The 25,517-nt window shown below is 36.9% G+C and overlaps 1 protein-coding gene across 12 annotated transcripts; it reads left to right on the top strand.

The window, feature by feature from the left end:
* Positions 1-413: 413 nt before the first annotated feature.
* golga2 (golgin A2) lies at positions 414-24,845 on the top strand. 12 transcript variants are annotated; one of them, XM_067406312.1, is made up of 27 exons: positions 414-544; positions 3,288-3,416; positions 5,076-5,159; positions 5,889-5,941; positions 6,789-6,852; positions 7,332-7,391; positions 8,627-8,707; positions 9,015-9,053; positions 9,140-9,202; positions 11,913-12,006; positions 12,295-12,401; positions 12,484-12,542; positions 12,814-12,955; positions 14,417-14,506; positions 14,589-14,696; positions 14,901-14,988; positions 15,173-15,309; positions 16,375-16,593; positions 16,672-16,785; positions 18,645-18,869; positions 18,999-19,098; positions 19,187-19,275; positions 19,527-19,695; positions 20,806-20,973; positions 21,224-21,330; positions 21,406-21,574; positions 22,728-24,845. In XM_067406312.1, the coding sequence occupies exons 1-27, from the start codon at positions 497-499 to the stop codon at positions 23,012-23,014; spliced, it is 3,093 nt and encodes a 1,030-aa protein (XP_067262413.1). In that variant the 5' UTR covers positions 414-496; the 3' UTR covers positions 23,015-24,845. The 12 variants fall into 12 exon arrangements, with proteins under 12 accessions (XP_067262413.1, XP_067262414.1, XP_067262409.1 ...); XM_067406313.1 differs by having other exon boundaries at positions 5,892-5,941; XM_067406308.1 differs by lacking the exon at positions 5,076-5,159 and adding an exon at positions 5,509-5,628.
* Positions 24,846-25,517: the final 672 nt, after the last annotated feature.

Raw genomic sequence — 25,517 nt, forward strand, 5'->3', positions numbered from 1 at the left:
TAAGCACATAGGCCTACTCAAAAGATTATGCGATTTCGGATGCAGCCATTACAGATGAGAGAAGCTTTTCGAATCTTTGAATCAATTGAATCATTTGATACACAAAATGATTCAGTTTTGAAGCGCTCGAAACGACACGCGCTGCTGACGCCTGCTGGTCAAAACGGTGAAATGCAACGAAAACTTTTAAAGTGTAATCTATTAAATACAATTAACAAAAACAGACAAAAATGACAACAGTGCTATTAGAAATCTAAACTACAAATGAAAAATGTCCCCTCACGGTCACCGTACATAAATATGATCTTTTTAGTCATAATTTCGACTTTTCATCTCACAAATTTTACTATTTCGACCTCATATTATGATTTTTTTTTTTTTTAAATCATTAGTGTGGCGGAAATGGGTTTCCATACGCGTCTCTCTCTGACACGCGCACACACACGCGCACGGATCATCTGATGACGTGGTGCCGTTCGCTCAGCTGCGCGAGAGGATGGCGGACCAGAACAGGCAAATCAAGCTCGCTGCAGCCAAGAAAAAGGTACATTTATGTCCTTTGACATGATCTTTCACTCTTTTTGTAACAAAAGACATCTGTCGATTGTAGCTGAATCGCGTCGGAGCGTGAGCGTCCCATCTGTCATGTTGACATTCCACGTCTACCGGCCTCTCCGCGGGCCCGCATCCGGCTGCCAGCACTCTCTGACGGGCGCGGCTGTCAGGAAAGCTCGGGGATTGAGCCGAGATAAAGCCGGAATATTAACTCATTAGAGTTTGTCTCGCTGCTCGCGTTTATAACGATTTTAACCAGTCAGAAATGTGATAAAAGTGTCTGTGGGTGGATGTCAGTGTAACTTGGCATGCTAATGTTGTTAGCCTGTGTTTTGGCGTCATTTACAGAATTAAAAACAACAATAACAATGTGAATTGAATGTTGTTCATGACTTTAAACAGTTAGCTTACTAGATTAAATGACAGTTCTAATTGAAACAGCTGGTTGATTGTTTTTGTTAACAGTAAAAGTGCTTAACTAATAGGTTCAATTGGTTTTAGACCCCCTTATTGTGGTTTATGTTTGAGGTTTAATTGATTAAATGACAGATCAAATATGGTTATTAGTGTTTTTGTCCAATGATGCATGTGAGTGCGCTAAAAGTGCTGCCTAGGTAGGTAGCTACACTAGCTTTATTTCTATAGTGCTTTATACAATACAGATTGTTTCAAAGCATCTTCACACAAAATAAGAGAGGCTCAATAATGCAAATGTCATCAAATATGAGCTTTAAAAAGACAGAAGTTCAAATGTTGTTCTTATCTAATAGTGTCAGTGCAGTCCAATTGATAGTACTACTTAATATTAAGTGTTATATACACCCGCCAGAGGAACAGCTGCTATCTGTGGCCTGGAACGCCAACAACACGTCTTGAAAAAATCAACTTGTGTCTCTGTCATATGAGAGCTGATTTAGACCTATTCGTCCCATGACAGCTGAATCACAAATCTGACCTACTAGAGCGAGGGTGTGTTCAATCTCCATATCGCAGGACTGGACGGGAGCTTCTTTGTGAACAGAAAGTGCAGTTTGTTTTTTGTCATATCTGACTGTATCTGTTGTGTCACTGGTGCAGTGGAACTTGATTTCGTTATCTTGATTTAGTTTGTAGTTCACAATGTATTCAAGCCAGTGTGTTTAAACTTTGGCAGAATTAGGACAGATTATTGACTCGAGTTGTCAGTGGCAGTGGTGAATTGATGTTTGGTTTAGTTAAACAGCCGCTGAACAAAATTTTGGTGCAGAAACAGTTTTCACTCTGAAATTGCTAGTAAATTTCACTATTAATTACAAAAAAACGGACATTTTTAACTTTAGTTAGTGTGTAATGTTGCTGTTTGATCATAAACAACATCTGCAAAGTTACGACACTCAAAGTTCAGTGCAAAGGAGATATTTTCTTTTATATAAATTGCTTTTTAAGGCTGGTAGGGACTATAATGAGCTTCTTCCCAGGTTGGTGACATCACAAACCACAAAATTTACATAAACCCCTCTCCCGAGAACACACAACAAAGGGGGCGGGGCCATGTTGGGCTGCTTTAGAGAAGAGGAAGAGTTGTTGTAGTAGAGTGTTGTTGTCATGCCGTCATTTTACGCCAAACGAGGGTCAATTCAACACAAAAGATGAACATGACGACACATGCTAGTTACTGACAATCCTCATTTTGGCTGCGTGAGATTCTCCAGCTTTGTTGTTGTTGAGCTGTTAAAGCTCCGCCTTCTTCTGGAAAGCGGAGCTCATGTGCATTTAAAGGGACACACACAAAAACGGCGTGTTTTTGCTCACACCTAAATAGGGGAAAATTTGACAAGCTATAATAAATGATCTGTGGGGATCTGTGATATTACATCTTGTGAAAGGAGCATTATAGCTCCCCTTTTAATTAATGATAATAACCCTTGTTTGGATCTCCACGTTAAAGGATTAGTTCAGTTTCAAATGAAATTTTCCTGATAATTTATTCACCCCCATGTCATCCAAGATGTTCATGTCTTTCTTTCTTCAGTCGAAAAGAAATGAAGGTTTTTGATGAAAACATTCCTGTATTTTTCTCCTTATAGTGGATTTCAATGGACTCCAAACAGTTGAAGGTCAAAATTACAGTTTCAGTGCAGCTTCAAAGAGCTTTAAACGATACCAGACGAGGAATAAGAGTCTTATCTAGCAAAACGATCTGTCATTTTCGAAAAAAATGTATATGCTTTATATAAACAAATTGAGTGCTTCCGCCAAAACTGCACTTTCGTACACTGTATGTCCTACGCCTTCCCTATTCTAATTACGGAAAAAAATGGACTGGCGCTGCATATATATATATATATATATATATATAAAGCATATACAGTTGTATTTTCTTCGAAAATGAGTGATGGTTTCTCTAGATAAGACTCTTATTCCTCGTCTGGTATCACTTAAAGCCTTTTGAAGCTGCACTGAAACTGAAATTTTGACCTTCAACTGTTTGGAGTCCATTGAAGTCCACTATAAGGAGAAAAATACAGGAATGTTTTCATCAAAAACCTTTCTTTTCTTTTCGACTGAAGAAAGAAAGACATGAACATCTTGGATGACATGGGGGTGAGTAAATTATCAGGAAATTTTTATGTGAAGTGAATTATTCCTGTCATATATCTGCACACACATGACTGACAGTGGAGCTTTTATATGTTATATATTTGATATCAAACATAGCCTGTGTTTAACGTTCCTGCTCTTTTGTTCTGCAGCTGAAGGAGTTTCAACAGAAGACGATCCCATCCACAGGAAGTGCTGGACCAAAGAAGAAGAGGAAAGTGAAAGGCGGCGATCAGACGGACGCACCTGCTGACAGACGCTCTCCAGACAATGTGAGTCAGGTGCGTAATCTCTCTATACTGTGAAATCAGTGCTTCGCTGGCCGGATGCGATTGAATGTTGACTGTGTCTTTGTTGGGATTTGTTTGTCTTTTGATTGATCAGTTAGTGCTACTTTCCCACGGCAGGAATCAATCCTCGTTTCAGGAACTGTTTGAGGATCTAATCGGTTTTTGTCGTTTTTGCATGTAATGAATTATATTTCCTCTTCACCATTTTGAGGGACTGTTTTAGCATCTAGTCCTACTGTTTTAAACAGGTCTGGGTTTCTCATTTATTCTAATTGGCTCTGTTTGCACTGACGCAGAACAGTAATTACAGGTCACTTCACCTTTATTTCCACAGCGCTTTATACAATACAGCTTCACAGTGATAAACAGGAAAATAATGATTCAGTGATGCAAACAGAATTAATTTCTGCTGTAAAAAGACAATATTAATTTAGAGATTATTTAGAGATTAATTACAGAGAGTCTGATCCTGGGTTCTGTTTTAAAAAAAAAAAAAAGCTTTTGTTTGTTTAATTAAAAATAAATAAATCTGGAAAAAAAAAAATTATATAATATTCGATATAAATAAATAAACCAAAATTAGAAATTTCATCTTGTCAAGGTAAAGCACTAAAATTACTGGCTGGAAATAAATAAAACTAAAACTTGAAAACATTTTTGTTATTGTATAATAAACATTTTGTTAAAAATACAGCTGGAAAAAAATAAAATAAATGTTTTACTATTATTAATAGTTTAAGTTGAAGCATTAAAATTTCTGACTATCTGGAAATAATGAACTAAAACTGAACTAAAACTTAGATAAAAGCAGTACAGTGAAATATAAATAAATAAAAATATATAACATATATATATATATATATACATATATATGTTTATAATGTTGTTAATTTAATATATTAATGTAATCATTTAAATTCTCAGTAATAACTAAAGTATTAAATTAATATAATTAATTAAATGAACAGCTGTACAGCAAAATATAAATATAAAAATATATACAATTTGTTGTACTGATTTTTTTAAATTAAATTTGTATTTCATTTATTTAATTAATTGAATATATTAATATAATACATTTAATTATCTTTAATGATTAAGTATTAAGTTATTAAATAAATATATTTAATATAATTAAATTGGCACACTGTACAGGTACTGTATACATTGTTTTGTTTATATTATAGTTGTTTATAAATATATTTAATAATATATTTTCCATACAAATCTTTGCTATTATTTTTCTCCCTAAAATCTTATATTTTAAGTTTTTTTCACACCATATTTCATGATAGAAAATAATAAATATAATAAATTATATTCTATTTTTGTATGTCCTTAATTAATTGTTGGTTGTTTGTTGTTGCATTAAGGGGAACAAATCACTATATATCATCACATGTACAAATAAGAACCTTGAAAAACAAATGAACCCTAAATATTAATTGTTAGTTTTAAAAAAAACAATATTCAGAAAAAGCTATAAGCGAAAGGTCTGTTTTGCGTATAATGGCTGGTTGATCAGGTTCATGCACTGCTAACCCTTCATCCAGTCTTTCCTGCCTCCTTAGTGCTTCCTTTATCACTTTCTTACTACTTCCTCCTCTCTCAACCCTTCTCCTTTATCGTCTGCCTCTCCTTCCCCTGTAGATTGAGAATATTCTCAAAGTTATGGTGTCTGATCTTAGTCTGACTAATGGAGTGTCTCAGCCTCCATTCGTCAACATCAGTCAGGTGAGCTGCTCGCGGTCCCTCCTCTCCTCCCGTTGGCTTTTCTCATCTGTGTTCCCTCGCATGCTGTGAGATCATCGCAGGAAGAAGTTTACGTTTGCATCATCTAAATGAAATCGGACTCATCAGTGCACGCTGTTCTGAAGGAATGCATGTTTGATATATTTTACTCCGCAGTCATCACATGCTGTTTTATGTTGACTTTAATGCATCTTTGATTCATGTTTCAGTCTTAATCAGCAGCATTAGTGCCTGCAGGGATTGAATGTTTTTGAATATATGTTGAATTGGGTATGCCTGGAATATGTGTGAAAGCTGAGTTTAATGCGTGTTTGTCGCTGTATTGCGTCAGGATCGAGTGGACGTGGTGACCCGGGTCTCGCAGGAGCTGGAGGAGGCCAGTGCTGATCCCGTCTCTAACCCCGCTTCTGCTATTAACACCGAGTGTGTCGCTGATAACGCTGTCCTGCAGGTCTGTGTGTGTCGATGTCCTTCACCTAAGCTGCGTTTCAGAAGCGTCACTGGGTGTTTGATGCTGTCTAGGTCGCAGATCACTAGGCTTTGAAACACAGCCGTTGTCTGTTTGTGTCTTTTAACTGTTTAGATGTTGTCTGTTCATGTTTTTAACCTGTTACATGCGTGTCATTTAATTTAGTGTATTGCTTTTTTCAGGTGTTTCTTGTGTTGGCACATATTCTCAAGTTTGTGTTTTTGATTCGTATGTTTTTCCAGCAGAATTACACTGCAGATGCAAATGGCGACGAACATCCTCTGGAAGATAAAAGGTGAGTTTGCTCTTTATTTCAGAACAAGGTGGGCGTTCCAGTTGTCTCTCATCGAAAACGCATCGTGACACAATCACAGCCAATCAGAACGTTTCATGAGTTTTAGAGAGGAAACACTGACAGACTGTTTTTTGATTCTGGATATATTTACACATTCATTTTCTATGGATGAGACAAAAAAAACACAGAACAAGCTTTGATTCACACAGTGTTATTTTACTGTTACAGTTTTTAATTAACTATTTGAAGTAGTTAATTTATATATATAGTTTTTTACTAATTTTATATCAGTTTTTATTTTAGTACATCATTAAATTAAAATGAGAAATGTTTTCTGGACAACTAGCTGAAATAAAAAAAAATCTTAAGTGTTTTTTTATATTTTATTTATTTCAGTAAACATTAATTTTATTTCAAGTAACAAAAAATGTTAACTAAAATAACCCTGAATTTAAGGCGGAAGTCGAAGCATCTCATTGAGATACTATTATAATGTTTTATTTTTCTATTTTCTGTTTTCATTTTAGTTAGTTTTATTATTTTTTTGTTGGTATTTTGAGTTGTATGTTTTTAAATGTATTTATTTCAGTTTTAATTATTTATTACATCAAGTTAAAATAAATTAAAATGATAAATGTTGCTTTGACAAATAGCTGAAGATTTTTGTGATTTATTTTATTTACATTAACGTTTATTTTATTTCAAGCAACAAAAATGTGTTTTTTATGCTTTTATGCTTGCTTAACCAAGGACAAACCCTCAGATTTTATGTTTATAATGCTTGTTTAGTTCATCGTAACACTAAATGGTTTATTGTGTAAAGTTGAGCTCATGTTTGTGTTTGCAGGCCGCTGTCGTCCACAGAGAGCCTGAGACAACTTTCCCAGCAGCTCAATGGACTTCTGTCTGACGTGAGTCTGTCTGCTTGCTGTAATGTCTGTGTTTGGGTGGATTATGATGCTATGATGTTATTAGCTAATGTTATTTTTCCCGCCCTGCTTGGTTTCATCAGGAGACACGTCATTTCAGAAGTATTTAACTTTTAATGAAAGATTACATTAACATGCACCAATGAAGATTTAAATTTCTATAAGAAAGTAAATTATTTATATTTTTATGTAAAATATTTATATTTCAATTGATCTTTACTTTTAGGAACTCAACCAATGGTTCCTCTCAAATGAACCAACAATATTTCATTAATTTACATGCCTTGAGAGAGTAAACATATTATGCATTATAGCTGTTCAATTCTTATTTAACACTTATAAATAGCCCAAATATCATCAGTTTTTTAGGATTAAATGATTCAGGACAAAGCTTTGAATCCCCAAAGACGGCGATTCATTTGTGCAATTTGTTTTTTATTTCCCTCTTGGGTGAAATGCAGTCATCAACATACATTAATGGAGACAGTGATCCACCGACGGTCAACGAGAAGGAACTGGAGGTATTCAATCCGTTTTACTGTTAAATTACCTCTGCTTGTTAACTTTAACACCATCTTTTCTTTAAAAAGAACTAGATGTGCAGAAGTGTATTACTGTACTGTTTACTCTAGAGGTTTATAATGAACACTCCAAACGGTCACTAATCTCTCTCGAGCAGGATAATCTTATTGAAGTTCTTACGATGAAAATAGCTTGAAGTCTGTAGGGGTTTACAGCACTGGCTGTTTCAGAGCGTCTGTCACTTGATATCATTTTCACAATTATATCCCAGATTGATTCCTTCATGGTTTACAGACAACATCAAGAACAATTTACACTTTTCTTGCTAAAAATAAAACATTTAAAAAATCTGAAACTATTCTCTCTGCTATGTATTACTTGAGTCTTAATTGGTGTAGTTAGTTCTCGGTATGTGCGTTATTGCAGTGTGTCCTGTGGTAGTGCTGGTGTTTAATCCGGGCGCTCACATGATCTCCTGCTAGACTGAGCAAACATCCTGTTTCAGCTTCACAAACACATCTGTAACCTGCTGCTCGACCGATAGAGGCTCAGTTTATAAGTTAGTCTAACTCGCTTCGTCTGCTGTTCAAAAGTTTAAAGGAAGTCTCTTCTGCTCACTAAGGCTACATCAAAAATACAGTAAAATTGTGAAATATTATTACAAATTAAATCAGCTGTTTCTATGTGAATATATAGTAAAGTGTAATTTATTCCTGTGATCAAAGCTGAATTTTCAGCATCATTACTCCAGTCTTCAGTGTCACATGATCCTTCAGAAATCATTCTAATATGATGATTTTCTGCTCAAGAAACATTTCTGATTATTATCAATGTTGAAAACACTTCATATTTTTATGGAAACCGTGATGCATTTTATTTTTCAGAATTCTTTGATGAATATCAAGTTCAAAAGAACCGCATTTATTTGAAACACAAATCTTTTGTAAAATTATTAGTGACTTTTGATCATTTTAATGCATCAAAGTGTTCATTTTAATAGAGATAACCCATTTATTTATACTATAAGGACTCACTTTAGAGTAAAATGCTTAATGTCGCCCTGCTAGGATACGAACCAATGCCTGTTTATCCACATTACACAGTGTTGAGAGCGTTCAGTTACACGTATAACAGATTCTTTGTGTTACACCGTATCACCGCCTGTTTGTTCTATCATGTCTAAGTCTTTCATTCGTCCTCTCTCTCTCTCTCTCTGTGCATGCCGCCACGTCAGACTCGCAACCAAGAGCTGGCAGCTGCTCTGGACTCCAGCGCGCTAACAAACACCCAGCTCGCGTCCAAACTCGAGACACTGGTAAGAGTGTGTGCATGATACATGACTGTGTGTCCGGAACGTCCCGTGATACCTGAGGAGACATTCGCACAGGGACACGTTCTTGCATGCAGAACAGTGTACAATGAGACATTAAAGTTTGCAACATAGTCTCAATATTCATATGCAATTACAATACTCAAGAATGCATTCTTTGTGAACGTCACACGTACTATTAAACACACATGATTAGCATTTGTTCATGAGTGCGTGACCTAGTAAACATCTGTTTTGATACTCACATGTGAGAGGTCGTTTAATGTTGACCGTGTTTGTTCTGTGTTTTCAGACAAAGCAGTCTCAGGAGCTTTCTGATCAACTACAGAAGGTAAGCGGGCAGCAGTGTTATTATATTGCTCGTTAATCGTTTGTTTTGTGCAACTACTCCTATTGAGCGTTCTCTCTTCTCCTCAGGAGAGGAAAGAGTTTGAGCAGAAGTTCAGTAAGGAGCAGGGAGCGATGCGTGAACAACTACAGGTGAACAGATGTTATTCAGTACTGAAGTCAAGTCTGATTTGCTGATGAATTACTCTAGGATGAGCTTGTTGGAACAGTCAGCGACTGAATATTTGGCCATATTTTCTACAAACAGGTCTTATATATTTGGTTCTTTTGCTGGTAGTGTGGCACAAATATAATCTGGATCGCAGTTTGTGTGATCACGTCACACTGGAACACATATATTTACATATAAACATCACAAGTTAAGAATTTTAATGGGATAATTCACCCAAAAAGGAAAATTGTCATCTTTTACTCACCCTCATGTCGTTACAAACTGTTTCTTTCTTCTGTTGAGAAAAGAAGATATTTTAAAGAATGTTTACCAGTTTACAGTAGCCATTGACCTCCATAGTAGAAAAAAAAATTAATCGTACTATACTATTGAAACTATCAATTTTGTTTTTTTACATTTATAAATATCTTTATAAAATAAATAATGGTTAAAAAAATAAATAAATACAATGATGTTGAACGAAGTGATACTTTTAAATGTTACATTAAAACCGCCAGTAGGTGGCGGCAAGTCACTGGTTTTGTGAGTGAATCATCGAGTCATTCATTCATTCAGTATCAAAGCAAGCGGCTGTATTTATGAATGAGTCATTGAATCATTGACGATTCGTTCAAAGCTACAGATTCGTTCACGAAACACAGTTTGTGTGCCGCAGTTCTGCTGTGGATTTCGTTGCAAAATAGAGCAAAAATACTGACAAAACTGTTTAAAATGTCCATCACTTAATATGACACTTTTGTTTGTTGAACTGTTGTATAAAATCAATGTCACATTTGAAATCGTGTGGATATTCGGGAAACATTGCATTCTTGCTGGTATAATATGATCAGTATTAACCCTTAAATGCATGACTGTGTCGCCAATCATTCTTACATATTTGGGTCTTTATCGACCCGGATCAATATCTAACACGGAAGGATCTCTCCCTGTCGCAATAATATAAAACTCCTCTGATATTATAGTAACAATTACAGAAGAATAAAATAAAGCATATTTTATTACCTTTTGGAGCTTGAAAGGGCTCCGTTTGAGCAGATGTTTTATGCCATCATCACTATCCTCGTCAGAGCTCATTTCCCAGTAAATTCAGCAAATAATGGGCTAGTTTTATGTTTGAGGTCACGAATGTGAGCCCATTCGCGATCTTAAACATATTCTCAAAACTATATAATTTTCAACAACTTCAAAATCAATATTTTGATCGCTAACAGCTTCACCAGATCCATCCAGTAACAGTTACAGTCATATTTCATTGCGTTCAGTACTTGTTCTGCAGTAATCGCTGAGCCATTTCATGTTTCTTGTCGTTTTCTGTTTGAATGAGTCGTCACTTCAGCATTGTGTATCAGACATTGCCACCTTGTGGAATAAAGGTGAATTGCACTTATTCTGTCATCTGAGATTAAATTATTGTTGTGCAGAAAAAAATATACGTACACTCATACATACCTCGGGTCGTTTGTGACCCTATACAATTTTTACAAAAAATGAATACAAAAATAGGCATTCTTTTATAATTTTATGATTTTTTTTTTCTTGTTATATTCTTTATAATGAATTGATTGAGGAATACCAAGAAGGTCGAACTTTAAAAAATGAACGAGGAGGAGGGTAGTGAATGGCGTCCCGGGTCACTAAAGACCCGATGTATGCATTTAAGGGTTAAAAACAATATCTCACAGAGTATGTTTTTGTTTCGAAGACAGTTTTAATCTTAAATCTCTATATAGTCTGGGTCTTTATTTGTTCTTCATTTTTACAAAAGTATATTGTCGAGAACAGCACGAATGTAGCAGGATTTGCTGCCGTGGATGCAGTTGGTTTTGACCGCGAAAGATGACTGAATGTCGTATTTTTGCGGCACTTTACCTGCTAGAAATACATGCTCAGCTTTAATGTTATATTGAGGAGGAGTAGAAATAAATGAACGGCAAAACTCAGCATTTTGCTGCTGGATATCAAGCTGCACTTTGGTTGCAGATTTAGTCAGCAAACGAGCAGCGCAATATAGACCGACTAAATGACATTTTAATTTAAGTAGAAAATCTCAAATGTCTGTTTTTTCAGATCATCCGTGCTTCTTCCTCAGTGTCGAGAGAGCTTGTGTGTGTTTGGTTGCCAGATTGCAAAGATTAAGTAAAAAGTGTTCTTTTAACAGAAAAGCTCTGATTAGGGGTTAAAATTCTGGAAATCTGGCAACTTAAGCATGAACGCTGATAAAAACAGTCTGTAGCCTAATGTTTTGTCTCCTTTATTCGACAAAAACAAAAACGTGATTTCAAAAGAGTGATTTTGTTTTTTTTATTTAAACATTTTAATCTTTTTTTGTCAACAATATTGCATGTGTTGATTTAGTCACAGTTATCGTTTAATGACATTGGTGTCATGAAAAAAAAGGTCATCAACGAACATTTTTTCGTCATAACTTTGTCACTTACAGACGAAAACTTTCATTTTTGGGTGAACTATCCCTTTAAATCCGCTGGCTATTAGCGGCTACTGGTACTGCCGCACGGCAGATATCACTTTAAATGATCAAATTTATCTTTGCTGGGACAGATTCATTTAGACGGCCACCAAAATATATTCAATGCAGGGAAACCCCTGTTGATGTCAGTGCTGTTATACAAACATGAAGTTTTGTGTTTAATGATGCATGTCCACTTTCAGGTTCACATTCAGACCATCGGCATCCTGGTGTCTGAGAAATCAGAGCTACAGACGGCCCTGTCTTACACACAGCAGGCGGCACGGCAGAAGACAGGTGTGTGAGAGTGTGTGAGACTGTGTGAGTGAGCGTGTGTAAAATAACACAGTTAAAATCTTTTCCTCATGAAACATGTCCAGAAAAACTATAGCTGCACACTCACTTAAGTTTATTTTTAACCAGTGTTTCAGCAGCAAGCCTAATCTTTTAAGTAGGTGTGCTTTCTTCAGTGTTTTTCATTTTCACAAAAAATTTAATTTCTTTCTTTTGATTTATGACCTGCACATATTCTTACGAGATCTACCTTCTTATTACACTAACCTCTCCACATGTGTTTGTGTGCAGCCGAGGCAGAAGATCTGAGCTCGCGGCTGCAGGCCAGTAAACACAGAGTGTCTGAGTTAGAGAGAACGTTATCTACAGTCTCGACACAACAGAAGCAGTTCGAGAAGGTAGCAGGTCCTCTTTGTCTTCATTATCAGTTACATTTGTCCTAAAAGACATGGTTAAGTTTCAAAATCCTTGTTTCTGCAGCATAATAAAGAGCTTGAAAAGGAGAGAGACAGTCTACGATTGGAGGTTCTCAGGTTTAAGTAAGTATGTTCAGTTGTTTTTTACTCATTTAGCAGATGTTATTAATGAATGAATGTATGTTTTTAGATTAGAACCAGCATTAAAGTGCATTTAAGATCCAGACCAGTCAGTAGAAAAAATATATATAGAAGATGTTCTGCTTGTGAAGGAGGTAGAAATGGTAGATTATTGTCACAGTGCAAATTGAGATGAATAGTGTGAAGTAGCATATCATGTAAACCTGGTTCTGAATATGAGATGTTATATGAATATTTTCTGTGTGTCTGTCAGTAATTTGAGCGAGGAGTCCAGGCAGCAGAGCTCAGAACTTTCTGAGCAGCTCAAGCTGAGAGTAAATGAGAATAATGCCTTGAAACAGGAAGTTGATGATCTTCGTAAGCGGCTGGAGATGGCCGACGACATGCTGCAGCAGGTGAGAAAACACTGTACACACTTAGGGCCAGATTTACTAAATGTGGCAAATGAGACTGCAATCCCATAAAAGCGCAGATGGCAGTGGAAAGTTCTGCGGATACTTGTTGTAAAATATAAATTTTGATTCCACTTATCGATTCCTGTGTGTGTATTTTAACCATTCAAGTGCAAGAAGACACAAAAAAGAACTCATTTCAATATTCGCACAATCTTTGAGAGGTGGCTTTCTGTGTGCGCAAAGAAAACGGCGCGCAAGTTCTCTTTCACAATAGTTATGTCTTATGTAAACGTAAACAGTTGAGAAAGAAAACACATGTGTAACAGTATAGTGGATCAGTGCATTCGCTCTTAAAGTGACAGCAGCCTAATATACCAGCTGCTATCTGCGTCATTAATTTTGATAAAACAACAAAAGTTCATTTTATTTATAAAGTGAAGACTGTGCTGTTCTATTTTACATTTGATAAAATTTCTGTACCTGAATACTAGACCTACCTGAAACAAAACACTGTTTATTTTATTTGCATCTTTGTTAGTTGTATTTATTTGTTCTATTGCTAATTAGTTTATTTGTTCTTATTTTATGGCTGACGGTTTGTCTTTTAATAATGTTTTAAATTCATATTAGTTGTTTTTGCTGTTGACTTTTTGTTAAAACCAAAGGCAAAAGTTCCTCATGTAAGGGTATGGTTACACAACAACAATATACTAAAAATGGAAAAGTCCTTTTCCCGCACAGACCAGATCCGTGTAAACGACTAAAATTGCTGTGTTCTGCTGCCAGGCCAGTAGATGGCGATGTCAGTTTGTAACGTTTGCACCGTTTTCACACATTCATGTTTTTGTAGTTTACACAGAGATGATAATGGTATAGTTATCAATAACGTGGTCTTTGCTTTTTTTCAAAAGTTTGCATTTTCAGGCTCCCAAAATGCTGTTGTCATTCAATATAAATATATATAAATATATAAATTAACAGCTAAAACGCATACATTTTTAATTGAAAATGGTGTTGTGTAAACGGCCTCTGAGCTCAGATTTTTGTTCATAGTATTTATCTAAATGTTTGACTTGATTTTTCATTGGAATCGAAACTGGGAGTCAATAAGAATTTGATTTGCTAAAATGACTTAAGACCTGCTCGCTTTGGACGTTAAATAATGGCGCACATACCAGTAAATTGACTAGTGCAAACCTTAGTAAATCACATTGTATGATTCATTTGAATATTCTCCTCCCATTAATGTTGCGTCTGAAAGGGAAACTCCTACACAAGCATATGCAATAATTTTTCACTCTGTTTCTTTACTAAATATTGACAGTAGTTGTAGTAGTAGTTTTTTAATGCCAAAATGGCGTTTGCATCGGCGCAAGCTGTTAGTAACTCTGGCCCTTACTGTGCACATGATATAACTACAGATCACGGAGTAATTCCTGCTTGTTAAATTAAATCCTGCAGTTCTCCAGTCAGTCGGGTCCTCCATCAGAACACCAGCAGGTTCAGCACCTCCTGGAGGAAAAGCACCAGTTAGAGGCTCACACGGCTCAGGTGTGTGAAGGGCTTGTAATTTGGGGATTATTTGCGTCTGTATTTTTTTTTCCCGGTGTCATTCTGAATTTCCTGTGTGCAGCTGATGGAGTCCGTCGCTCAGCTGCAGGTGGAGAGAGATCAGTACGCTGCACAGATTCAGGAGGAGGGACGCGTGTGGAAAGACAAAACTGAACAGCTCCTGTCTCAGGTAAACACACACTGTCTGTGTGTATAAACAATAATAATGGTTTTATTTTACTATAAGTGCTTCTCATTACAAATATGATTAAATAATTGCCACGTTTAGTTCCCAAATGCACGTTATAAGCAACATTCAGAGATGGAGTTCACTCTGAAACACAGTGCATATATTAATTTCATTAAATCGTGTGTTGATGTATTGTGTGTGTAGGTTCGTCTGATGTCAGAAGAGAGGGACAGCACAGCTGCTCAGATCCACGAGCTGCAGGAGAAGATCACAGAACTGGAGAACGCTGCAGGTACAAGACATGAGATCCACCCCATTCACATTGAACACAACACAACCAATCACTTACTTTTTACCCAGTTGCCAAAAAACAGGTCCTAAAGGGCCCAAAACATACTTGAAGTAAATGCTTTAAGACAAATTCTTCAGCCTTACACTCTTCAGACAGAAACATGACAGATTTGTGTTGTCCACAGCTCTGATGAGTAAAGAGCAGGAGCTGCAGGCCGTGTCACAGGTCTCAGGCCCTTCAGAAAGTGAACTGGCCCTTCAGGAAACCGTCAGTAGCCTTCAGCAGGAGAGAGACGCTCTCAGTCTACAGTACCAAGCACAGGTGACCTGCGTTGACCATGTGATGCATGCTTTGTGTCATGCATTTACTGTGTTCAGCAAATATGCAACTCATATTTTTCTAAATTTACATGTGAAAATACTCATTATGCAATTCTATTGCAGTATATTTAGATTTCTTAAATGCAATCCACAAAACCCTTTTGACTCCAAGGCCCCCTCTTTACAATAGCTGTTTATATCCACCTGTTTTTATGCACATTTTGGGATATTGCATAAAAAAAACACTGGATGGAAACGCCAAGATGTGCATAAAAGAACGCATGCGCTCAATTGAGGCAGATGCATTTTTTTTTTTTATCCAATAAGAAGACATGCGTATAAACTATGATGGAATCACATTTACTGAATAAATCTCTCAATGCGCAACGAAAAACGGAAAGATGCTGTGATTGGATAACTAGACTAACCAGCGGACCAATCGCGTCGCAGCATCTCAAATGTTGGTTTGGTGGTTCTCAAACAGTCAAAGTCTGTCATCAGAATGATTTGGTTTAATTCCTCCAGAAGCGTCTCACACAATTGTGTTCCCAAACACCAGCATCCGAACGCAAGATCACATGACAGCGTTTATTATGTTTCGTCTGACGCAAATCATTTATGATGGAGGAAAAAAGAGCCACAGTTTTTTTTTTTTTCCCAGATTTTTATTACTGATATTTTGCACCAATTTCCCAGAAAGTGATGATTTTATCAATTTACATTACTTTTTGAGGTATTATGTTATCCATATAATCATGGTTCTTCATAAACAAATTTTTGAGAGGGTGAATTAAAGAAGATTTAGTTGTTAAATGATTTTAAGCCATCTTGTGGCCCACTTGGAAGTTTATAGAGGCCCCTTATTGAGATCCACTGCATTTGAAGCTGTTTGCATTTGTTTCTAACCTCAACATGCATTTGAAATATGTTGCATTACAATTGTAAATGATATAAGGAAAAACTTTGTTATATCACCAGAAAATTCTTGCCGTATATATAATTGCATCATTCATTCCTAGCAGACACTCCTTACATAAGTGTTTGAGCGCTCTCTTGTGGTCTGTAGGTGCGGGACAACGAGCAGCTGAGCCGACTGGTGCAGGAACAGGAAGCAAGGCTGGAAGAACTGGAGAGACAGGCCGAACGGGCTGCTGAAGAAGCTCAGGATCGACTCCGTATTCTGGAGGACGTCCAGAGCGATAAGGCCACCATCAGCAGAGCTCTGGCTCAGAACCGAGACCTCAAAGACCAGCTGGCCGAGTTTCAGAACGGCTTTGTCAAGCTGGTGAGCTCTAGTGAAAGATGACTTATATGAACGAACGTTACTTCTGAGCGATGACCTCTGACCTTTCTCCTCCTTCAGACCAATGAGAACATGGAGCTGACGAGCGCTCTGCAGTCCGAGCAGCACATCAAGAAGGAGATCGCTCGTAAGATTGGTCAGCTACAGGAAGATCTGCACAATGCCAAAGAACAGGTTTGTGTCCGTATAGATGCAAATGACACTGGGGTCACGAGCTAATTATTAGGTTTAGTTATACTATTGTCCTTTTACAAGGAAATTTGTCTTGGACACTAAAGCCGCAGTGATGCACAACAAACAACAATTGACATGTCATAGAAAACACAGTTAAAAGAGAACCATACTGATTACATTATTCCTACAACTACTTAAAATATTAGTAGATACCGGTACAAATTATTTTTCGTAACGGTTACATTTACATAAATGGAACCCTAAACGCTTCCCTGGTGGTAATAATTGATACATTGTTGATAAACATGGCTTGAGTCACTATTCTTTGTGCATTCTTAAAAACCTGAAAAAAAAAATTGAATTGCGATTATAGTTATCAAATATCTAATTTTCCATTAAATTCTTAACGGAATTTAATATTAACTTTGTAACTTGTAGTGTAAAATAAAAGTACCATTATAATTAACTTCATTTTATTATTTTAAAGTACAATTATAATTTGCAACAGTAATATTTGTTTTATTTATATAATTAGAGTTAAAACTTAATGATAATAATAATAAATATTACTATTAGCAGTATTATTATTGTTATTATGAGGGTCTTTCGCACCAGGTGGTTATAGGAACTAGCCACCAGGGTGGTTTCCTGAGAACTAACATTCCCCTAGGGCTGTTTTCCTGGTTGCATTCGCATCGCAAGTAGGAACTATGAAGGGACGTAAGTTGCGCTTGTTGTTGTGACTTTAATTTTGACAGCGCGTCAGACCTTTATTTTGACGCCACTGAGAATGTCAGAGCCTGAGCACACAGTGCTCACATTAGTTTTCAGTTTGTTTAAAGGGTTAGTTCATGCAAAAATGAAAATGATGTCATTAATGACTCACCCTCATGTCGTTCCAAACCCGTAAGACCTCCGTTCATCTTCAGAACACAAATTAAGAAATTTTAGATTTAGTCCGAGAGCTTTCTGTCCCTCCATTGAAAGTGTTTGTACGGTATACTGTCCATGTCCAGAAAGGTAATAAAAACATCATTAAAGTAGTCCATGTGACATCAGTGGGTCAGTTAGAATTTGTTGAAGCATCGAAAATACATTTTGGTCCAAAAATAACAAAAACTATGACTTTATTTTATCCCCCATGTCATCCAAGATGTTTGTCTTTCTTAAGTCAAAAATGTTTTTAGGAAAACATGATTTTTCTCCATATAGTGGACTTCACTGGGGTTCAACGGGTTGAAGGTCCAAATGTCAGTTTCAGTGCAGCTTCAAAGAGCTCTACATGATCCCTAACGAGGAATAAGAGTCTTCTCTAGAGAAACCATATTTTAGACATTTTCTAAAATAGAATAAAAATTATATACTTTTTAATGACACGTGCTCGTCTTGATGTCTCTGTGATGCTCCACGCATGACGTAATCATGTTGGAAAGGTCATGCGTTTTCCTCAATTTCTTTTTGACTGATGAAAGAAAGACATTCACATCTTGGATGACATGGGGGTGAGTAAATTATTAGGAAATTTTTAATTCTAAAGTGACCTAATCCTATAAAGTCCAGCTACAAAGTCAAAATAAAACACTTAAATTTTTTTTAAAATATATTTTACATATTTTATCTGTTTACTTGCATGTATTAATTGACCATTAACTGACTCTTAAGAGAACTGTGAACATGCAAATGTGTTGTTAAATTATTTTAACAATTATTAACAATAGTATATGTTATTTTAACATATACTTCTGAAGGTTTCAGCTGATAAAATGTTTTAGGAACCGCTGCCTTAAAGGGTTGCTTGTTTTTACTCAGCTGTAGTCTCTTTTTCCCACCGTAACCTGATTATTCTTTTATCATATCAGCTGCTGGAGAAGTCGAACGAGTTGGCGTCCGTGGCGGAACAGAGGGATCAGTATCTGAACCACCTGCAGCAGTACACGGCCGGATACCAGCAGCTGGTGGCCGAGCGAGAACATCTGCACAAGCAGTTCCTGCAGCAGGCGCAGCTGATGGACCGACTGCAGCACGACGAGGTGCAGGGCAAAGTGCAGCTGGAGCAGAGTCACATGCAGCTGCAGGAGGCGCAGGTAAACGCCGTGACGCTTTCTCTTGTGTTCACACCAAGAACTGTAACTTGCAAGTTTTCTAAGCATTCACTGCAGCCTGCCACTTTAAATGCTTGATAATAATCCATCCTGCTTTACTGCCCCCTGCAGGAGAAACTAAACCAGCTGGCCAGAGACAATGAGGAGCTGAAGACGGAGGTGCAGGAGCTCCTGAACAGCTCCGTCCTGAACACGTCTCACAGAGACGAAGGTGAGTCCTGCGTTACACTGACGTGTGTCCGAGAAACATCCGTTTTACCACAGTGGCTTTACTGATGATTATCCTGTGATGTTTGAAGGTGATGGGCTGGAAAGTCACTCACTCCCAGAGAGCTTCCAGAAATCACAGATTGTCATTCCACAAGACTTCGAGAGCAAAGAAGAAATGGTGAGTTTATTCAAATACGCAACAACTGAATTGACTTGTGTGGCGTTGGATATGGAGATTTACAGTCAAAATGGATATATTATATTATAAAAATGTATATTAATGAATATTAATAATAAATACTATTAATAGCAATATTAATAAAAAAATATTAATTTTCATGATCCAATCACATCCACCCAACATTTTCTCCTCATTAAATGGTAAGTTGCACTTTGTCATGATTGTTTCTTTTCTTCTGATGGTTGCAGGAGGAGTTTATTCATTCGGCTCTGTCACGACTGGAGGATGAGCGAGATGAGATGAGCCGCCGGTTCGAGGAGGAGAGGAGGCTTCATCATGCTGCCCGGCAACAGATGGCGGCCATGAGCCACGAGCATAATCTTCATCATCATCATCATCATCACAGCTCAGAGACAGGTGCAGCTTCATTATGAGCTTCAGAGCAAACATTCACTGCACTGAAATCCCCCAGACTTCCACACACTTTTGTGCAGACTCGGTCAAATGTTTGGTTTTAGGGCTGTCAAATAAAAAAAAAAAAATCTAAATAAAAATCTACATTTGAATGCAAAAACAGTCCATTCAAATGTTAGGTTTATCAGTGGTGCACGAGATGCGATGATGATGTGAGAGTCATTATTGCTTTTTAATATTTTTTTGTTTACCTATCCAGATTTGGTGCTACTGCGTTGCTCATTCAAAACATTCCAGAAATGGAGCAGCAACTAAGTCATTTACACAGAACACGTTTTCTGCGCTGCTTTCCATTGTTTTCCATGTAAACGTGCTAGACGGACATCTTTGACCATTGAACTCATGTCTCACACAAGAAAGCCACGTGTTTAGCCATGTAAAGTTAAAAAGTTCAACTTTTAAAAAACATGTTTTGAGACTTTTTTTTTTTTTTCATTCAACTACATCTAATGTTTTTAAATGCAAAAAGTACTTCAGCTCTTTTTACTTCTCTGTGTATGAATGCATGATGCTGTAGTTTATGCAATTTATGAAATTGTATTTGATTTATAAATGTTAGTTTATATTTTGCACATTATGCACTTTTTTTAGTTACAGTCGTGTCATTTCATTGCTTTCAATTAACAATTTAATGTGGTGCATTAATATTTTTATATAAAATATAAAATTAATTATGCGATATAATATTTTCTCATTGCGCCCTCTTGTGGCCTCAGCAGACAAGCCAAAATCTTTTCCCCTAACTGAAATTATGCCTTTTAAATTTGAATATAACTTGAATATTAGTAATATTTAAGTATACATTTCAAATTAAAAATATAGTAAAAATGTGAAATATTATTACAATGTAAAATAGCTGTTTTCTATGTGAATATATAGTAAAGTGTAATTTATTCCTGCGATCAAAGCTGAATTTTCAGTATCATTACTCCAGTCTTCAGTGTCACATGATCCTTCAGAAATCATTCTAATATGATGATTTGCTGCTCAAGAGACATTTGATTATTATCAATGTTGAAAACAGTTGTGCTAATTGTGTGTGTGTGTGTTTAGGAGGCTCTGACGGGGTTCCGGTGGAGGTGCACGAGGCTCTGCGGGTTGCCATGGACAAACTCCAGGAGCGTTTCACCAGGCTCATGCAGGAGAAGGTGGATCTGAAGGAGCGATTGGAGGAGCTGGAGCACCGCTGCATTCAGCTGTCAGGAGAAACGGACACCATCGGTGAGACGCTACTGCACACACACTATCAGCGCATTTGTATCTAACATTGTGTCAGAATGCATAAAGTGCAGAATGTTTCTCACCTGCTTAAAAAAAAAAGAATGTGGCGGTATTTGATAATACGGTATGCTATTAATATTGACAAACCACTAATCTGCTGATGTTTGATCATCTGAGTTTATCAGCATTGGAGGAATTTTCTCTTTACTAATGTGTGTTTTGTGAATTTTTTGTCCTTTCGGACATGTAGGTGAATACATCGCGCTGTATCAGAACCAGAGAGCCATCATGAAACAAAGACACTTCGAGAAGGAGCAATACATCAACATGCTGGCCAAAGACAAGGAGGAGATGAAGGTATGAGGAGCAGCTCTGTGATGGTGTGACGTCTGTGGCGTGATGTTGACAGATGTGTATTTGTGTGCTGTTTAGGTGAAGCTAGCCGAGCTGCAGGACCTGGTGATGCGATTGGTGGGGGAGCGTAACGAGTGGTATAGCAGATACATGAGCGCCGTCAGTAACCCCGAACTCCTGCCGTCCGGAGGAGACCAACCTCAGCCTGCTGACGGACACGTGGACATCAACAGTGAGGACAGTCCAGGTATAACGGCACATGCACACGTGTTCATTAGACGTGCCGATATTCAGTAATGCGATATATCACGATAATGAATATGCACAATATTGATATCGTGGGCAAAATACCGTAAATAATTTATTACCAATTATTAATTTTTATAAGGCATTAAGAATATTTTCCCCATCAACCGTATAAAGTGCACAACATCGCTGTATTCTGCGTCAAAGGGACACGCGCTCAGATGTGCATGAAGCACACGGTGGAACGAGTGAAGGAGACGCGCTGAATGAAAGTGCACGTTCACTCTCTGACAGCAGAGGGCGCTGATGCAACAGCAGAAATGCAGCGGTTACCCCGGAAACCCCGCAAACAAAGTTTTTAACATGCTTCAAACAGCCATTAATTTTTTTGTAATCTCAATGTTGTTCATCTCAGCACCAAATACTGAATACTTAAAGTCTTAATAGGATATTTATTTTCAAACTTAAACATTTTTATATTTTAATCAGGACTACAACATGCACTAATGATTAGAAATGTTCTGATTATTTGTTATTGTTCAGTAAAACTTTGAGACATACGGCTTCATTAGTTAACTTGTTAATTCATTATAAGTATTTTTCATTGTCAGTTTGGTAATAAAGCATTAATTATTCTTAGTTAATGTTAATTTCTTAATTACTGTTTAATAACATTAATAAAATCAAAAGAACTTATTTAATGGAGCTGAGATAAAACTAACAATGATCAGTTGTGTTTCTTGACTAACATTAACAAAATAATAATACTTTCTGTAACAAATGTAGCTATTGCTCAATCTTAGTTAATGCATTAAATAATGAGACTTTATTGTAAAGTGTTTCCTGTCTGTTTGAAAATGTTACTTTATATATTTTTGGTGTATTGTATTATTATATTTAAACATTGTTATTACAAAAAGAGTTCTTAAACCTGTTATACTGACAACACATTTTTTGCAACTTATCTAAATATCGTAATTGCTTCAGCAATTAATTGCAACATGAAAATTTGATACCGTCACATGCCTAGTGTTTATGAATCATAAATGAAACAAGGATGTCATTTGACAGTTTTTACATAATCTGATTAGATAAAATCTAAGTTCTGTCATGTAAAAACTGGCCTTTTCCTAAAATATTCCCTGTTCACACAGCTGTTCTGGACATGAGCACAGCGATGGACGTGTCTTCATCGGTCCAGTCCAGCACAGACCCTGAGATCCACTCCCAGAGTTCAGAGAGGCCCGGATCCGCGGCAGAGCTCACGGCCGGCCCGTCCCTGAGACCCAGAGAAGATGGCACGGCCCGTCAGATCATGCAGCTCCTGCAGGAGATCCAGAATCCTCAGGCCAGACCTGCTCCCTTCCTGGGAGAAAACCCATGCATCCCGTTCTTCTACCGGCCAGACGAACACGACGAGGTCAAGATTCTGGTGGTCTGAAAGCCTCTTTGTGCGTCCGATGGGGCGAATCTGAATCCTGAATCTGTTTCCTGCTTGGGTGCTTGGCGACATGGACACGTGGGTTTTTCCCCCTTTGTTTCTCTGGTTTCTACAGAGAAATTTGATTCATTCTGAAGCTCTTCGGCTCCATTTGGTTTGTGTGTAAACCAGTTATTCCATAAGAATATCAGTTCTCGCTGCTCTTGTGTCCTTTCCCTGATCGATCAGTCCACTTTATCACATATAGGTGCAATAGACAGATCACTGATGATTCATATCAATATGATTCACTGATTCAGTGAACTTGTTACATAATAATCTCACACATATATGATATGATATGATATGATAGAGCAGGTCTGGACTTAGAAGATGAAGTGTTTTCTAAAAGAATAAGGTTGTGAAGTGTTTGTTCGCTTGCAAAGCATGTAGGGCAGAGTATTAAGAAGGAAACGTAATAGAAGCTGAATCAGAACTGCAAATTCATGATCTGAAAAGTGTAAGGTATACACAAGTCAGCGGCGTCTAATATGAGCCATCTGACGGCAAGTTATTATTGGGATTCGTTGAAAGATGTAATTATTATTTCTTCCCTACAGACTCACGAGCACCTTGTGTTTTTCCCCAGACTGCACTGTAAACATGTTTTTGTTGTTTCAACTTAAAAAAGTAAGTGTTCGTGCTGCTTTAAAACTTTTAAGTTTACTCAACTCAAATATCCAAGTTGTCAAACTTCACATTTCAAGTTGACTCAACTTAAATTTTTAAGGTAGCACAAACACTTGTTTTTTTTATTTGAAGCAACATTTTTTATTTTTTTTACAGTGTGTGCGAGTCGAAGCTTGTCAGATGTTGAAGATTGTTCGCGGCTAACTCTATGACGCGGTCAGCTGAGAGTTCAGAGTGTCGTCCGTCGATGTTGAGTGAATGATACGAGTGTGAGTTTATGAGAGCTGTACAGAGATGATAGAAAACAGAGTTTGTGTGTGAAAAAGCTGGAACTTCAGATACTTTCTAGAGCATAATTTGATAACACTTCCTGTGAAGCCGTTCTTATGCACCTTGTAATTAGTTGTACGTTTTTGTACGTAATTGTAATGCAGATTTCCTTTCATGGCTACACCTTTAAAGAGCGGTAATGCATTGCATTTAAATGCATGAAGCTCTTTAGAAGTATTAGAATCTGCTTACAGGTATTTACAAAAACACTCAACCAGTTATAAAGCAGAATGCATTGCTTTCTAATGCGTTATATATTTACACACAGGCTTCATAGAAAGTGTTGGCATATCTATATTCATAACTGGAAAGCGTGTCGAACATCTGAATACTGTGTTTGGTCTGCAGTACCGGGGTATTTGACCCTGCTGTACTCTGAAGCACTTTTATTAGTCACATCTGTGAACGTCAAGCTTATGCATTTATATCTGCGCTCTCATGTATGAATATATTTTACAGTGATTATTTTGGGGCTTTAATCGGATATTTTCGAATCACGTCGATTATTTTGCAGAGGCTTGTTGATGTAACAGATGTGTAAATAGTGTAACTGTGTATCATACTGTATATTCATGGAGGGGAGAAGGATGGAAGTGATGCTTGCGTTTGCCTGCTGAGGAAAAAGACGAATCTTGTGGGAAGAAAGGACGCCCCGTTTGTGTGGTTTCGTACTACAGCTGAACTAAAGGAGAATTCTATTTATTTGGGATAATTAATGACACACTAATCTGTTTTAATTTAGACTGATGGAACACAATGAAGGAATAATGAGTTGTTACAGCAGAAGTATTTCTGCGGTGATTTTCCTCCTAAATAAACCTGATTGAGCAAAACGAAACCTGTTTAACGTCTGAAGTTAATGATGTGGGATTTAAATATTATTTCCTGCTCTTTTTGAGGTTGACGTGTTATGGGCAATGCTGTCATTTCAGGTGTATATAATGACAATGTACTGCTAAAATGATTTTAAACAATCTTTCAGTGACCTCACTGAGAAACTACATTGAATATTTGCTCTATACTAAAGGTTATTGGTACTTTTCTTTAAAAAAGCAGCCCCTGTGTCCCTCCTCAACTTCCTGTTTCAATAGAGAGCATTAACGCTCACCCCCTTTTGTCGGCTTCCGTAGTTTTCCATTCATTTTTCCCATAGGGATTTTTAAAAAGTCTTCTTTAAAGCGTTATAAGCCATGAACTAAACCAACCAGCTACGATGAGAATCGCAACATTACAAACTTTGATTTAAAGCAAAAAAGTATTTGAAAAATCGGGCAAAAAGAAAGAACTACAATCCCATGAAGCATTGCAAATAGTATAATCAAATTAAAAATGGAGAAATACGGTATAAAACTACTCATTTACAAATGTTGATAATATATATATAATTAGCGTAGAGAGATCAACTTGATTGCTTCATTTGCAGTGCTTCATGGGAGTGAGTGGAGCTAACAAGATCTTTTGGCGTGTTTAGCTTTTTTCAACTCCCTGTTTGATTGGTGGATTT

The sequence above is a fragment of the Chanodichthys erythropterus genome, chromosome 13 (genome assembly GCF_024489055.1).
Source record: "Chanodichthys erythropterus isolate Z2021 chromosome 13, ASM2448905v1, whole genome shotgun sequence".
NCBI classification, from domain to species: Eukaryota; Metazoa; Chordata; class Actinopteri; order Cypriniformes; family Xenocyprididae; genus Chanodichthys; species Chanodichthys erythropterus.

Excerpts from the sequence above, each read along its gene's own strand:
- golga2 (XM_067406308.1), top strand. The coding sequence starts at position 497 with ATGGCGGACCAGAACAGGCAAATCAAGCTCGCTGCAGCCAAGAAAAAG. Across the intron at positions 14,989-15,172 it reads AGAACTGGAGAACGCTGCAG|CTCTGATGAGTAAAGAGCAG; the intron begins GTACAAGACATG and ends TGTTGTCCACAG. Across the intron at positions 16,594-16,671 it reads AGAACGGCTTTGTCAAGCTG|ACCAATGAGAACATGGAGCT; the intron begins GTGAGCTCTAGT and ends CTCCTCCTTCAG.